The 14,913-nt window shown below is 32.9% G+C and overlaps 1 protein-coding gene across 2 annotated transcripts in view; it reads left to right on the top strand.

The window, feature by feature from the left end:
* Window positions 1-14,913, top strand: part of SH3PX1 (sorting nexin 33-like protein SH3PX1) — a 74,540-nt gene that overhangs the window by 19,569 nt on the left and 40,058 nt on the right. For both annotated transcript variants that reach the window (XM_069836768.1, XM_069836767.1), the window contains 3 exons: window positions 2,607-2,757; window positions 8,254-8,390; window positions 12,455-12,580. In XM_069836768.1, the coding sequence (XP_069692869.1) occupies window positions 2,607-2,757; window positions 8,254-8,390; window positions 12,455-12,580 (414 nt within the window). The remainder of the gene's footprint in view (window positions 1-2,606; window positions 2,758-8,253; window positions 8,391-12,454; window positions 12,581-14,913) is intronic.

Raw genomic sequence — 14,913 nt, 5'->3', positions numbered from 1 at the left:
TAAGATATTTCTCCATTATCAAAATAAAAAATGAATTTGTACTATCCAGGAAATAATTGTACAGACACACATGGTAGGAGGGGAGGGGTAGGGAGAGAGAGAGAGATTAACACTCTAAACAGAACACTGCAAAGTTTTGTCATTACTCTTGATATTTTTGCTTTTGTTTCGAACAAACAGAAGGGTCACATTCAAGCTTAAAAACTAGTATCCACATTATATAAGCCTATACAATGTTAACATCAGTATGCAATATATCAGCTCATGATGTCCAATATGTAGGGAATAACTGTTATGAACTTGTGATTTATGTTTCAAATTATTAGGGACTATTTCAAATATCTTTAAATATGATAATATGACAATATATATGCAGACTATTGCCAATATGGGTAATAAAACACCGAGCTCCTCAATGAAAGTGTGAATGTACGTACTAACATATGGTAATGACATGGCATGGTACGCATGGGGTTATTTAAAAATTGTACACATTTCCTTGAGGTTAATGTTACGTCTTATCCTATTCTTTACTGACATTCTAAAAACCTGGTCATCTGGTGGTGGTAGTGGTATAGGTGGTGGCAGTGGTATGCCTGGAAACTGGTTTAGTACAGCACCATTTGAAAAGTGACTTGGTCGAGTAAGAGGAGTGTTAGGAGAAGGCGGAATATTGTAAAATCTGAATGGGCCAGAAAGTGAATGATGGGAGTGAGACAGTCTTAAAATTTTTCTTAGCCATCAGAATCATTGTGATCAAATTTATTCCATTTTGTGTGTGTGTGTGTGTGTGTGTGTGTGTGTGTGTGTATATATATATATATATATATATATATATATATATATATATATATATATATATATACTGGAGTTTTTTCATATTGGTGTTTAGAGTACATGATGTTTTGTAATGTGACATTATGTGTGGGTGTATTTTATTTGTGCTGTTTTGTGATGAAGTACTCTTGTGTTATGTGATTGTAAAGTATGGGGACTAACATACTCTTGGATAGTTTCCGATCAAATGTATGTTCCAGTCTTTCAACCATCGTATTGTCTCTACAGTAGATGTTCTTAAATTATTATCTTATTTATGTACTTTTTAATTATACATTTACAAGAATTATTGCGTTTCTGCAAAATTGTGGGAAAAAAATTCAATGAAAATATTATCTCCAGCATTTTTAAAAACCGTAATAGTTTCATATTTAGAATAAGGTACACAGCTAGCTGAAGTACCTCACATATTTAGTAATAGTAATCTCACAGTCTAGTATATATAGTCACGAAGCTTGAGTTGTTGAGGTTACTAGGAACAATAGACTGTGCCGGTACTATTTCACATTGTCTGTGATGAGGCGATAGTTGTTAGCAACTATCTATGGATGCATATTCCCTACGTATTGAGCTTCGTGACTGTATATACTAGACGTGGTAATATAGTAAACGTGTTTTTTTAATTAATTTATTAAAAACAGCATGTTCCATTACACTGAGTAATACTACATGCACTAAACTATCTTATAATGTTACAATTATTTAAAATTATATTCACAGTTTACAATTTAATTTCAAGATGTTGTGGTTTTGTTTTTACAATTCACTTATTTTTCTCAAAGTATATACATTTATAATAATTTTCTACAATTTGGAATTCACAGTCTGATTTTAAGTTGGATTTATTTTGTTTCCACAATTCTCTCTTTTTTTTCTCTCCCAAAATGTTCTAAGGTTACAATTAATCACAGTTATTTACCGTTTATAGTTTACAATCTAGTGTTAGACTGTGGTTATGTAGATTCTAAAATTAATTATGTTTTGTATGATATTCTAGTTTTACAATTATTTACATTGTCTACAATTTATATTTGACATTCTTATTTTCCAATTCTATTTTTTTTCCCTACAATTGGCTAATTTTCTCAAAAGGTATTCTACTTACAAATTTTTTTTCGTGCGCGCACGTGTGTGTGTGCGTGCGTGTGTGTGCATGCGCACTGCCAGGGAGTTAAAAGCAATGACAAAGGAACCTTTTAATAAAAAAAACGGACCTCTGGAAAAAGAACTGAGGAAGAGACTAGTGAAGTGCTTTGTGTGGAGTATGGCATTGTATGGGGCAGAAACATGGACATTAGGACAAAGTGAAGAGAAGCGATTAGAAGTATTTGAAATGTGTGTATGTAGAAGAATGGAGCATGTGAAATGGACAGAGAGAATAAGAAACAAAGCTGTTCGAGAAATAGTGAGTGAAGAAGAATTGTGCTGAAACTGACCTGGAGGAATGAAAGGGATTGTCTGGTTCACTGGCTAAGAAGAAACTACATCCTGAGGAAGGAGTGGCGAATGGAAGAAAAGTTTGGGGCAGAAAAAGATATTAGATGAAGAGTCACCGACCCTATGTTCTCACAAAATTTTTCTCTTGGCCTCCCCAACTATTCCTCCCATTTTGTATATTGAATTGTGAGACACTCTATGCAATGTAGTGTTAATGTTCATGGTGAAAATGGTGTTTGTAATTGTTACGAAAGGATAAAAAAAACTTTGCCATTATTTGCAAGGAATGTGTATGACTTTAACGTATGTGTTCATTGTGTTATGTTTTTAAGGCCTATGAGGGTGGCGATTACTGGGATGACGAGTGGGATGATGACTCAGAAGGAGGGGGCACTCAGTCTTCTATGCAGGCAAATAATTCAGCGTACTCTTCTGGCCAGGTATTACCAAAATCAGGGAGCATTGGTGACATAAGTTCTGTGGGTATGTATAAATTTATGTCCTGTTTTGTATTTACCAAGCAGATATAAATTTGATTCTTTTCACAAGGATTATGAGCAAACCCCGGATTTTTAGATTTAAGAATCTAAAATTAGATTCTTTCTACCATGTTTTAAAATTTTAGATCTTCTATTTAGGAATTTATAATTTTTATGGAAAAAAAAAAAATAATAATAATAATAAGCAACAGACTATGAATACATTACAATACTGTTAGACTTACATTAAAGTATCTGTTATTATAACATTGTAAGTCAAAAGTAGCATGATGATTCACGTGGTGATGATATGTTTCATGGAACTATTTACCAATTTTAATGCATATAAATAGTCGTTTACAACACTGTATCTTTATTAAGTTATTACACACACAAACCACCCATTTAATTAGTGCTCCTAACATGACACTACACAATGAAATATTTTGACAGATTTTCAGGAGTAAAACCTCCCCATATAAATCCACAAGAAGTGATCTACTGCGAGAGTGGATTGCTATTCATACAATATAATTCAGTTTACTTGATTGAATGGATTATGCCTAATAAAAAAATCCCTTTAATTGAGCAAGTGGGATTATATTGTACAAATAACAAGTTTAAGTACAACGAATTATATCTTTTTACCTTCTGACAAGCACAATAGGTAATTTTAGGTCGTAACATATGAATTAGATTTTATTAGGTCCTAAATTTAAGTATGTTTTTCGTTGATATACAGGGTGAACCATAAGTAATGACATTTATTTCAATGAGTTATTCAAAACAAAAAAGTTTAATACTATTTTCATCTTTTGTTCTTTCTTTTCGAGAAAGAAATTGTTTTATATGAAACATTTCATAGCGTATTTTTGGAAAGCTATTGAATTAATTCCCAATATGCTCAGTCAGTTTAAGAGAGAAGTTCATTCATTCATGTTGTTCTGCCCAAGGGCAGGTCATTCACTGCAAACCCACCATTCTCCAGTCTTTCCTATTTTTTGCCTTCCTATTTGTCTCCTCATATGATCCGTATATCTTAATGTCGTCTATCATCTGATATCTTCTGCCTCGAACTTTTCTCCTGTTCACCATTCCTTCAGTAGGCAGTTCCTTCTCAACAGTGATACAGCCAATTCCTTTTCCTCTTTCTGATCAGTTTCAGCATCATTCTTTCTTCATCCACTCTTTCCAACACAGCTTCGTTTCTTAATTTATCTGTCCATTTCACATGCTCCATCCTTCTCCATATCCACATTTCAAATGCTTCTATTCGCTTCTCTTCACTTCGTCGTATTGTTCATGTTCCTGCACCATACAATGCCACACTCCATACAAAGCACTTCACTAGTCTCTTCCTTAGTTCTTTTTCCAGAGGTCCGCAGAAGATGCTTCTTTTTCTATTAAAAGCTTCCTTTGCCATTGCTATCCTCCTTTTGACTTCCTGGCAGCAGCTCATGTTACTGCTTATAGTACACCCCAAGTATTTGAAGCTGTCCACTTGCTCTATTGCCTCGTTTAGAATTCGTAAGTTTACCTTCTATACTCTTCTTCCTATGACCATGGTCTTCGTCTTGTTGACATTTATCTTCATTCTATACTGCTCACAGTTGTCATTTAGCTCCAATAGCATATCCCTTAGTATCATCTCCTCTTCTGCTAACAACGCCATATCATCAGCAAATCTTATGAACTTCATTCTTCTTCCTCTTACTATCACTCCTCCCATGTTCTGAAAACAGTTCTTCACTAAATATGCCAAGTAGATGTTGAACAGGGTAGGTGATAAAGGGTATCCTTGTCATACTCCTCTCCCTAGTTCCCTTCCTTTCTTCTCCTATCCTGACTTGAGAGGAGTGTAATATGATAATAAATGATTGAACAAATTTTAGTTTTGTCCTTTAAATGTGGAGAAATTTGATCCAAACCAATGGAAGTTTTTGTCCCACAAAGGAATTGTAAACCCTGCAGCGCTGTGACAACATTGTAAAGCTGCCTGGACAGATACAGTTCGCGTATGCAAAAAATGGATGGGTGACACAACGAGATGGATTACTGCTTTAAAACTTAAAATGAGAGGTAACTATTTCTAACTGGCTGAAGAAAATGCTCGTAGTACAACAAAAGGAGATTTTTAAATCATTAATTACATTTATATAATGTAAAATAAGCTTTTCTTATTGACTGTGTTCACCGAATATGTAATTAAAATCAAATCGGAGAGTTTGAAAATAAAGTTGTTTGTGCATCAGCATTATAAACAATCTTTATCATTAGTGAAAATCTTGCTTAATATGCCACAGTATCGTACTAGTGCCGTGAAATATTACTATGACAACTAAAACGTCATGAATTCTATTATGAAGGCATGTCTTGTATCATAAAGTTAATATTATGAAATGATTTGCCAGTGCTATAATAATAATTAATATATCAAATTTGTCACAGCAAACTCTTTTTTCATAGACCATGATATCAAACTATACATCATTACATATCTGATGTTATTTCTTTATTACTATTATTTTATAATACTGTCATACAAAAAAATAGCATAATGAAACTTATTTATAATGTTATACAATTATTACATTCGTAAAAGGTATGAAACGAATGTAGTGTACCAATATGTAATATTTAACATTGTTCACATAAAATAGTGACAAAGCACGTGTAAGATGTCATATTTGATTATACTTCAGATTGCAAGGATAATCTTGAAATAGGTTTTAACTAAACAGTGTCCAACTTGTAAAATTGCAGTCCAAAGAACTTAACGTTTATTTTCCAACAGGATCTTTGGTTTCGTGTTCAGTAACAATTGAGTATGGATATAACTACATCGTGTGTCCTTGTTTGTTAATTAAAATGACGATAATGATACCAAGAAATCACTGCTGCAATGGAAAATCACAAACGTGATGCTGAACCTACTCATTAATCAACTACAATTTATTTATATGTAGTCCTTATCTGGCAAACTATGGTTAACATGTGGTCCACTGTCTTTATTATACAGAGTAATTCACGAGTCAAGACATAACTGTACAGGATGTAAGTTATTTTGAACAAGTGTGTAATTTTGAATTGTTACGTAGTTGAAAGCCCTTTTTATTGAGGCTAAATGCGTTAGTTTCCAAGCAAATAAGAAGGTAATCAGATAAGTTAACTTGCTTGATGGCATGACCGTGTATGCATCATCTGTGCTCCATCTGTGACACTTTATACTGTCCCACAGATCTTAAATCTGCTGACCAGGGTGGCCAGTTGCGTGGGTCCCTACATCCAACCCAGCAATCAATATTATTATTATTATTATTATTATTATTATTATTATTATTATTATTACTCTCTTAATATTTTCATTTCTTCTATGGTGTAATTTTCAACAAACAAGCCAAATACCATTTTGCTATATTTTGAGTAGTTTTTCAGAAAAATGTGCATTTTAAAATATATGAATTATGAGAAATTGCAATGCTGTGCACTACAGCCAGCTGGGAGTAACACATTATGAAATAAAAAACTTAGTTTACTCGTTCAGCCATATTTCTTGTATGATTTATTAACAGTGTTACCAATATACAAATTCAATTAAATTTAACACTGACAACAATTAAGGATTAAATTTACCCAACACATTAAGCTGTGTTGCTCTGAACAAACCCCCTTCACCTGGGTTGTTGAAGGTCGATGTCATCTTGCTATGTACATTGCATTTAAACTCGTAAAAAATTACAGATATACCATTTAATTTTTGTGTTTAAACTGTGTTAGATTACGGAGAGTGAACACTGCTTGTTTGAAGTTAAACAAAATCTTGGACAATGTAAAATAAACTCTGCAACCTAATTTTAATTAAATGTTGAGAGAACACAGGCAATAAGACACGCTTCTTTCAAACTAAATGGATAATCCATGTTGAATCTTTCGTACACTACTTTTAACACTTGGATATAAATAATTGATTAAATGGATAAGATTAAGAAATATTTCTACACTCTCATTTCAATTGAATATTGAAGAGTAATGATGCATATTTAACGTTATGAAAACAAAATTTTAAAACATTTAAAACTCTGTAAAGGAAAAAATAAAAATACGATATGCTTATTTCACGTTGAAGTAACTAACAAAATTCAAATAATAATATTATGAAACAAGCATATAATATTATATAGTTTATTACATGAGTAAATGTTGTGAATGTAATAATTGTATAACATTATAAATGAGTATTTATGATTTGAGGCTTTCTCGGTGTTGGTTTGGTAATATGTTTTCGCGGGATATCAGCCGAGTCAACCAGTCCCATATCACCTGAGACAGCCTAACATCTATATAACCCACGACTTTTCTGTCCAGACACAACTTCCCTGAAGATGGCTGCAGAGATAGCAGTTGAAAGCTTGGAACATTCCAAAATTTTAACTCTGCTGATATCCCGTGAAAACATATTAGCGATTATAAATGAGTTTCATACGCTATTTTTTTTGTACGGAATTATTATAAAAGAATATTAATAAAGAAATAACATCAGATATGTAATGATGTATAGTTTGACATCATGGTCTATGAAAAAAGAGTTTGCTGTGATAAATTTTATATATTAAATATTATAGCACTGGCAAATCGTTTTATAATGTTAACTTTATGATACAAGTTATGCCTTGTTAATAGAATTCATGACGTTTTAGTTGTCATAGTAATATTTTACGGCACTAGTACGATAATGTGGCATGTTAAGCACGATTTTCACTAATGATAAAGATTGTTTGTAATGCTGATGTACAAGCAGTTTTATTTTCGAACTCTTCGACTTAATTTTAATTATGTATTCAGTGAACACAGTCTATAAGAAAAGCTTATTTTATGCTATACAAATGTAATTAATGATTTTAAAAATCTCCTTTTGTTATACTGCGAGCATTTTCTTCAGCCAGTTAGGAATAGTTACCTCTCACTTTAATTTTTAAAGTATTAATCAGTAAACTTACATACAAGGAATCAAATTTGCCTAGCCATATTTAAAAGCATTTGTGGTACATTCCTTTTCTCCATTCCTTGCTTATGCAAGCTGCATCTGTCCAGACAGCTTTACAGTGTTGTCACAGCACAGCAGGGTTTAAAATTCCTTTGCGGAATGAAAACTTCCATTGGTTTGGATGAAATTTCTGCACATTTACAGGACGAAACTAAAATTCTTTCAGTTATTTATTATCATAATACATGCCTCTCTTAAACTAAGAGAGCATATTGGAAATTAATTCAATAGCTTTCCCAAAATGCGCTATGAAATTTTTTTTCATATAAAATAGTTTTTTCTCGAAAAGGAAACACAGAGGAGTAAAATTGTATTAAACTCTTTTGTTTCAAATAACTCAAAGCATAACCTCTTGAAATTAATGACATTACTTGCGTTTCACCCTGTACTTACTGTAAGTTATGTTCTTCCATGCCATGCTGTCCTTATTCTTGCAGAAGTGTGTTTTCTTCACAGGGAAACCAGATGGAAAAGGAACTGTAGGCAGAAAAAATTTCAACCGATTTACGACGTTTGTTAAATCAGGTGGAGAAAGTTATATTCTTGGTACAGTCAAAGTCTCAGTCAGAGAAGAGGATAAAGTGTATATATTTGTGAGTAGTACTGTGCATTTACGTATCTTTCTGGTAGGGCTCTTCACTTATTATGCATGTAAGCCTATAGAGAAAGAAAAATAGTTTTTCACATTTTTACGAAAATACAAGTTTCTAGCAGCTCTGGTACATAAAAATGGTTTTTGGTATTCAGTTTGTGCATGTACACCCTTTTCACCGAAACTACTGCACAAATTTTGTTCATGCTCACAATGTACAAATTAATTCGTGTAGGAAATACGTAAGTGAAATATTATTGTTTTCTTCAGTATCAATATGAAATTAATTGAGGCCCATAAGCTTCAATTACACAGGCTGATGATCTATTCGAAAATTAGCTATGACAATTTTCTGTCTCTTTTATTTTTGTCGGTTATGTTTTTTCTCACAAGAAATAGCATTGAATGAAACAGTATATACCATATATCCTGAAAAAAATAGTTGGTTCAGTGCAATTATAGATTTGATTTACACATCTTATGCCAGTTATACAAGATGCAGTATTTGTTGGCACATGAAGTGCTGTTGTCACTGGTGCCTGTAATGAGCACTTGAGAACACCTGTGTTTGTTGTAATAGTCACATTTGAACCATGTTGTTTTCTTTCTTCTCTGAGATGGAACTGTGCCTGCTCTCCTTATGCAGATAGTTCACTATGTCATCAGTTTTGGTTAATTGGAGTTTTGTAGGGTAAGAGACTTGTTAGTCTGCGAGTCTGTAGGCTACATGTGTTGTTTCAGAATGTACATGATGCTTTATGAACCAAATACAAGTGATAGTAATAGTCGTATTATAACAAAGAAAAGTAAAATTATTCGTGGGCAGGATAGCAAAACTACTGATTTCTTCAAGAACTGTACATTTGCCAGCTGAGACATACAGATGTGTGTGCATTAAATTTTGAGAATTTTCAAGGTAGGAATGAACCATTTTTCCGATCTGTGGGGAAAATGCAACTATGTCAGACGACTTTTCATAAGATGCATTGCATTGGACTACACGTTTTTATAGTTTATATGAAGAGCTAGAAGGATTTGTCATAATGTGATGGTTGATATCGACATTAACAGCAATAGTGGAGTGAAGACCATGAAGATACATTAGTTCTTCCCTGTAGACCTAATTTGGTTCAGATAGGGATTCTACAGTTAAGTTCACAGGTAAGACTTGACACATCATCATGACTTTAATTGGATAATAACATGCAGAACTCGTCACCCACCATCTTACACATGTGCCATCAAGTAAGTCGCTTGGTATGGCAGACAGTGTTTTTCAAGTCTCTGTTTCGCCATCTGCATGAGAATGCTTAAGGTTGAGAGTTTGGTGGCATTAAAAGTATTGGAAGTATTCCAATTTTGAGGGTAACACACTTTGTAATTCTTGTGTTGTAGATTCTTGGACTGAGTGTGCGAAATTAAGTAATTTTCTTATTTTCCATATGTTAGAACAGATGTGTGTGAATTTTACTTCTTATAATGAAGCTGGGGAGATAGCATTTTCGCTCTGTGGTTTTTATTATCACAAAAGTGAATTAAACAGGGTTCAGTATCTTAATGCATTGGTATTTGTGAACGTTGGTTCTACACATGCAACAATTTTTCTTTTGTTTGGAAGTTTAAGAGGGCCAGACAGCGATAAAAAATAAAGGGAAGAGTGGTCACCCAGCAAATACAGTGACTGAAGGAACAATCAACACCTGAAGAAAACTATCTGTGAGAACAACAAATTGATCTTCAAGGATGTTGAAACAATCTTACAGATTGGTTCGTCAGTTGTGTCCAGTATCTTGCATAGCCATCTTCGAGTTAAGAAAGTTTTTCTTGTGTTTGTTATCCTACAATCTGTCAGAGGCTGAAAAATGCTCGTGAGTTGAATGACATGCGGAAATGCTGAAAAGCCATTGATACAAGTGATGAACCGTGGATTTACCAGTTCAGTCCAGAAACAAAACAACAGTCAGCTGTCTGAATGTTTCCAGATGACACAAAAGTTAAATGGTCAAAAAGTATTGGGAAGAAAATGGTGACCATATATATATTTTAAAGTGATAACATAGCAACGATTCCACTGGAGGAACGAAGGACAGTAATTACCAGTGGTAAACATTGTGTCTCCAAAGTGTTCTGGAAGGCGTCCATACAGTCCTGACTTGTAATTATGTGATCACTTTCTCTTCCCTGTTGTGAGGAATTAACAAATTGGTGATGGATTCAATAATTCAGAAAATCTGGAAGTCAAATTTTGGTTCAAGAAGCCATGAAAACAATAAGTTAAGTTTCGTCTGCTTTATTCATGTAGAAATTAGAACATTTAATGTGTGTTAAATGTTGGATCAAAAGCATGTCACCCATATAAGAATATTTATTTTTGCAAATCTGGCTTTCAGGTAGTAGCTCCCTGTAAAGCAGGTTTGAATAATTTCAAGGAAAAATTGTTCTGGGGCCAGGTATCGATCCCGGGACCCTTCACTTAGCACGCGAACACTCTACCGACTGAGCTACCCCAGGAACTATGAGTGTGACTTAAATTGTGGCTTTCTGTTAACAGGAAGCCACATTCACAGAATCTGGTAACCTTCTATAGCTTTTGTAAAAAGTGGCACACACAAATAATCTTAGTTATATTTTTTGTCTTCATTTTTACAAAATATAGATAATTAAATTTAAGTACACCACTGGGATTTTTATAACTGTTATAGACAACACAAATTACATTCCACTTTTCGGATGTCCAGTTTAGCTGTCAGCTGCTTCAAATCTGATTGGCAACTAGTTAAGACAGTTTAGACAAATTCACTTAAATGTTTATTGCTTGAAAAAATTGAATAGTGACTCACACAGATGGATTGTTCCAAAAATAGAGATGTCTCTTTACAAATTCTTTTAATTTTGGATACTATAATTGAGGTACTTGTTTCCAGAATTCAGTAGTAGAACAGCTACTAAGGCTAGGTCCACAATGTGGCAAACAAATTGTTTTAGGATGCTCGAAACATCAAATGTTTTCAACACACACTTCAGCAAACAAGTCATTATTAAACACACAGTTCCTGTGATCCTTTGGGTTTCGAATTATACTGTGCTTAAAGTAATAAATCAGTTGACAGTGAAAATGTAGTTAATTGATGACAAAATATTGTATCGTGTTAAGATTTTATAAACTTGGAAGCTTACAGTGAAACATACCACAAGAAGTAGAAACTTTTAAACGTTGATAAAACAGGATATTATGATCATTAAAACATTTCATCATATTTAATAATTTAAAAAACTAAAAACAAAACATTCACACAGAATTGAAAAGAAAGGCAACAGGCGATTTATATGCAAAATTCTTAAAATTGATTAGGGCCAAAATTAAACAAAATAATAATTTTCATTTTTTTTTTTTTTTTTTCTGAAATTGATCCATTCAGGCAGACAATTTATAGGAAACTTTGTAAAATGCTTCCTCCTGTTCCTTCTCCAATTGAAGAAGCCTTATCATACGCTTTTGTCGAATATGTAGAGAACAGTTCTTGTGTGGACGACAAGAGTAAAATTGTCTTAATAACTTGTAAAACAAATCCAGCTTTTCTCATGAATAATGAATATATCGTTGTTTTGGCATAATTGTACATTTGATTATGCTCCAACCATTTCTTCACCATACTGGACAAAATCTAATTCACATGACCATAGATTTCTACAGTCAATAATAATACTAGATGTTTTTTCTGAAAGATTTAAAACAGACTAAACATTAATGTCACCGGGAATCTAGAGTCTATACCCACAGGTTTTTTCAAGTGGGTTTGTCGGTAAAAATCATATCAACCCTGGATAATATGGTCAGCACCATGCTTCAAACTGCCTTCTATGCCTGGAAAAGATCCAGTTTTATTGGGACTTAGTGGATCTCAGGCTGTTCTGGAAGTTTTAACAAGAAAAGCCCCCTCATCTACCAGGGATTGAACCCAGTATCTTTCAGTCTGTAGTCAATTTCTCTGCCAACTGAACTACCTGTCCTGTTTTTGTATTAGATGTTTGTTTAATCATAGACTTCTATTTTATGTTTAACAGGAAACAGAAAGTGGAATTGTTTGGAACCCAATTACAGAGCCTTATATGTGTATGGTAGCATCACCTAAAAAGGAATCCAAGCTGAAAGGACTGAAGAGCTTTATCGCCTATCAATTGACTCCGACTGTAAGTAATTCATTAAAAATGAAGAATTAGAAATATTGAGCTAAAAACCACCAGAGATGTCAGATATTAATATAATTATTACCATTGCATTCTCTTAGTGACCATTATGACAAGAAAATGAATTTCGTTCATTTAGAGAAAACATTTTCTTTCATGATTGACGTTTGTTCTTACAGTCAAATCCTGCTTTTACTCTCCCATAATTAATGTTTTTCCCTTCATTTACAACATTTTTTCTTGGTCCCTTTAATTTTCCTCTTATTATAATATATTTTTTCCTCTATTTACGCTGTCGTAATTTCAAACTTCCAGCAATTTATGTTGTCTCTGCCAAATGGAGAAAAATGTTGATATCCATGCGAAAAATTGAACCAAAGTATTCGATCACCAAATTTTCAGCTGCTCGAAAATTCACATACACATCCCCAACTTCCAGAAATTGGTTTCTTATTTTATTCTCAACACAGGATGGTATTACACGCCTTTTTCTCTTCCCTAGAGCTTCCCACAAATTGACCCAATGTATCACAGGGGACCAGAGAGTAGCAAGGGAGAAACCAAAAAACATGTGCAAAAAGTGTTACGACTTAAAGGAGGATCTTTCCCGGCTTGGCTAACCGGGTTCGTCTTAATCAGTCACCTTCCTAGGAAGAGGCCCGTGTCCCGAGGGACATTATGGGCTGAACTTGAACTCGAACATATAAATTGTCTAGATGCAACATACTGAACATTTATATTTTCTTCCTTTTTAGATCGTTTCTCGGAGGAGGATTCTCACTATCATTAAATATCTGGCGTATTAAGAGTATCTATATTTCAAATTTCAAATTTATTTACAATTTACATTTGAATTGAATACATATGAATAGATACCCGAAATGAGCATAATGCTCGTGCTCGGGTACAGTCCAGTAGTCTACATAAATTTTACAGGGTTCAAATAATAATGCTGATGATATAAATAATAGTAACAATAATAATAATAATAATAGAATGATAGTGACAGAAATGATACAAAGATTGTAATACAAAATAATTCATTAATAATAATAACAATAATAATAATATTAATAAATAAATAATAATAATAATAATAATAATAATAGTGATAAAACAAAAATATTTACAATAATAAAATAAATACTAAGATGGATAAAATAAAATATAAAACCACTAGCGAGAGTTAACACAACTTAAATAAGCGTATAATAACCGGAAAAAATGCCAAACTCGAAAATCAACAGAAAAGTTTGTTGTATCGCAGACGACAGCAACCGCCGTATTGACATTGTGTTGTGCATTAATGGTAGTAGGGAGGAGCTGAAAGTCTACGTAACTGCTGTTCTCTTCGAATCTTCTCGTAAAATCATGGGAAGTTAATGCTGAAAAAACAAAATGTCTAAGAGTCAAACTGTTCATTATTACCAGGGTAAATACAAATAATACTGAAATATATTAATCGAGTTTCAGTTATAGATCTCTCCTTTTGTGCAAGAGGTATCATATCAAAATATTTTATGAATGGCGGGGAAAATATAAATTTCAATAACTTTCTAGTGACAAGATATAGTGACAAGTACAATCAAGTGTATCTGTGGCAATGCTAAGGAATCATTTATTGGAGATATACACTGTTATTCATTAAGAAAATGATCTATTTATATTTATTACAATGTTTTATCTTATAGGGTACATGCATCAGATAAATACAATAAAAATTAGTACCATATAATGCTAGTAACACTTAAAAAAATGTAATAATAAAATTTATCAAATATCATACAAACATTTTCACTTTATTTTTAAACTTAAGAATGTGTAAATTGCTTAGGTCTGGATTATTTTTCAATACTGAATTGTATAGTCTTGCTCCATAATTCCTACTGTGTCTTAATCCAGCTGTAATGTGGCATTTAGGTTCTGCCAAAAGACTTGGGACATTTCTTCTGGTGTTATGTATATGTTTTTCAGTTATAAAATTCATTCGATTTTTGTGAAAATAAGTTAGTAATGTATGTTTATATATTTGTTCAATTTTTAGTACTTGGAATTCAGAATAAATAAATAGTGTCGGATAATCAAGTGGTTTATGCAGACAAATTTTGATGATACGTTTTTGTAGTAATATTAATGGAGTTAAGATAGTCTTTGTCATTCCACCCCATCCTATTATTCCATATTGGATGACTGATTGAAACAAGGCTAGATAAACTACACGGAGAACATAGGCATATATGCACGAAGGGTTACAAAGTTGTGAATTGTTTTCCGTAACCTATTACATAAATATGTTACATGTTTATTCCATCTTAAATGTTGATCAATGACAACAC

Source organism: Periplaneta americana, chromosome 10 (genome assembly GCF_040183065.1).
Source record: "Periplaneta americana isolate PAMFEO1 chromosome 10, P.americana_PAMFEO1_priV1, whole genome shotgun sequence".
Classification (NCBI taxonomy): Eukaryota; Metazoa; Arthropoda; class Insecta; order Blattodea; family Blattidae; genus Periplaneta; species Periplaneta americana.
This window is presented reverse-complemented; position numbering and strand designations above follow the sequence as displayed.